The sequence below is a fragment of the Limulus polyphemus genome, unplaced genomic scaffold (genome assembly GCF_000517525.1).
Source record: "Limulus polyphemus unplaced genomic scaffold, Limulus_polyphemus-2.1.2 Scaffold4493, whole genome shotgun sequence".
Lineage (NCBI taxonomy): Eukaryota > Metazoa > Arthropoda > Merostomata > Xiphosura > Limulidae > Limulus > Limulus polyphemus.
Genome location: NW_013670103.1, coordinates 1 through 2,817, shown reverse-complemented (window position 1 = coordinate 2,817; position 2,817 = coordinate 1). Strand labels below are relative to the sequence as shown.

General features: G+C 31.0%; 1 protein-coding gene across 1 annotated transcript in view; it reads left to right on the top strand.

The window, feature by feature from the left end:
• Positions 1 to 2,464, top strand: part of LOC106471251 (vacuolar protein sorting-associated protein 13B-like) — a gene marked incomplete at its 3' end in the record, with an annotated part of 86,960 nt that extends 84,496 nt beyond the window's left edge. Inside the window, exons 39-40 of the mRNA XM_022399866.1 lie at positions 326 to 431; positions 2,300 to 2,464. Coding sequence (XP_022255574.1) covers positions 326 to 431; positions 2,300 to 2,464 — 271 coding nt within the window. The remainder of the gene's footprint in view (positions 1 to 325; positions 432 to 2,299) is intronic.
• Between the last annotated feature and the right edge of the window lie 353 nt (positions 2,465 to 2,817).

Here is a 2,817-nt window from a genome sequence, read left to right as displayed (position 1 = left end):
AGTTAACAGGAATGTATATCCACCTTGCTAATGTGATGATTCCATAGTTAACAGGAATGTATACCCACCTTGCTAATGTGATGATTCCATAGTTAACAGGAATGTATACCCACCTTGCTAATGTGATGATTCCTTAGTTAAATTATTTCCAGAGTAAATTATTTGGAAGAAGAGGATGCTATGAAAGATACTTTGATTTTATTTATGGTACTAGAATTGACACTTAAAAGATGTCAAAAGATATATCTTTGTTTTGGATTTGAAACATGAATTAACAAATAAAATTAACAGCAACATGTAAATTGTTTTCTTCTGTTTTGTAAAGTCATGTGCATGAGCTGAACCGTGAGGGACTACTACCGTACATACCATTTGATTGTGTTGGAAAATCTATTATACGTCCATTAGAAGTTCCAGACATTGAGCTTAATGTAAGTAAAAAATAGAAAAAAAACAATTCACTTTAGTTTGTATCGTTTTCAGTTGTTTAAGAAAGGATTATCATACATGAAGTTTAAAGAAATAAGTGTGTTATTACCAGAAATAATTCTCAGCATTTTCAAAATGTATAAAACAATTAAAACGAACATTAAAATCAGAAATTGAGAAACATTTTGCCGATCTATAAAATTTACAGAGGTTGTATTTGTTGATATTTTACCATATTGCTAACACCGCCCATCGATCGGGTCCAAGAAACAATTTATTCTAGTGAGAAATGAGAGGTTAACTTTTGGACAGTAAAGACACGATTAAAAAAAAAGAAGCATTCTTACTTTTCCTTAGATGAAGTTATTTTCTTTCACCTCGTTAAGTTAGAATATCACTAGTTAGAAAACTCAGTGACATGTTTTGTAGTATTTGTTCAGGATTCTGTAAAATAGATTCAGTGCCGTTACCCTGCAATGCTTATATATACTTCTGGTGAAATATTTTCTTGGCCTGTCATTTTTCTTCACGAGGAGAAGGTACTAACTTATCTTTTTTCGTTAACGTATTAGAGAACAAGGACAGAATTAAGCAGTGTTCTTTCTAAATATACTTTTGGATGTCCTGTAAAGTTCTAATTGATCTGTTATGAAACAGATCTTAAATATATTACGCTGAGCCTATACCTTAATTCAAGGCTAAACTAGCACGCGTTCACTTAACAATAACTAGAGGTTCTAGAATCAAATATGATGAAATGAAAAAGACAAAATATTTACCAAAGATTAAATAAATGTTTTATTGGATAGGATTAAGACAACTGCACTATGAAGAAGAAGATGGAAAAAACAAACTGTGTTTAAATGGAAAGAAAAAATTCCATATGAAAATGAAATGAAGTTAAAATATACTATCCATGATTAGCAGATAGAAAAATATAAAACAAGGACTGGAACTTGTCAATACGTTTGGGTACTCTCAAACATAAGATGAACTAACTGCCTTAGTCTGATCTGAGAGTACCAAACGTACATTTATAATACACATTCTCGTTATATCTAACAATGTAGTCAGGAAATAAACACCACAAGTATTTCTGTTCATGTGACAACCACCAGATAGTCTTCAACACATGAAATGAAGCAAGATTCGATGTAACTATCCCATGAAATATTAGATACATTTCTTGACGGGACAATCTACAGAAAGTAACATCTTAGGCCTCAATTGATTTAACCTGTTCCAAATTCAAACTCCAAAAAATTCAAATATTTTGTAGTTCAAATAGAAAATGTATACCGAAGGAAAGTAAGATATGAAGAATTTCAATACTACACTTGTAAATCTGTAATAAAATGGTGCATGTAATAGGTTTAGCTTTATAAACCAAGGCTAGCTTGACGACAGTTATGTATAATATTTGTTGTTGTTGTTGTTTTTTTAGTTAATTCAGCAAAACTTTCTTTATACTCTAATGAATAGTAGATTTTCAGACAAGTTTTTAAGACTATAAAGTAGAATGAGACAATTATGGCGGCTTCATATCTCATTAATGTTATACTCACACTATTGGCTCCATGAGAAAGCTTATTGCTTTGCTTTCTAGCTGATTACTCATGGCTGTCAATATATCTGTCGAAATTGACAATATGTCTTGGAATAAATACTTTTTTTACATCCACTACACTTCTGTTGTTGCTATATTTCAATTAGAAAGTCATGGATAAAACTAACTTCTTAACATTTTAAGTGTAATGTAACCTTTGTTTTCATATTTTAATGGTTGTTATCTGCGTAACATGCTATGTTTTTCTTTATTTTTTATTATAACCATACTATAATTGTTCAGGAGAAATATATTGTTGTTTAGGTGGAGTTATCCCAGAGATGGCCTTACTGCAACACTGTGTTGGTTGATGTTAAACCATGGGCACTACTGGTGAATCGGGTTGGTGTTGATATCTATCTGGTGGAACAATCGGGGAAGGAGTGGAAAATTCTCTCGGGGTCTGTGTTTGCACCTCCACCACATCAAGTTAGTGTGGTTTCTTCCCTACTGTTTCTAGATTATAGTGTTGGAATTTTTCTTTACATTCATAAGTACACAATCTGATTAACATGTTAATTACTATATATACATAAACTGTCTACATCAAAATAAGAAAGTTTAGGTTCATTATATATTGACTTACATGTTCATTACTATATATACATAAACTGTCTCCATCAGAGTCAGAAAGTTCGGGTTCATTATATATTGACTTACACGTTCATTACTATATATACATAAACTGTCTACATCAAAGTAAAGAAAGTTTAGGTTCATTATATATTGACTTACATGTTCATTACTATATATTCATAAACTGTCTCCATCAAAATAAGAAA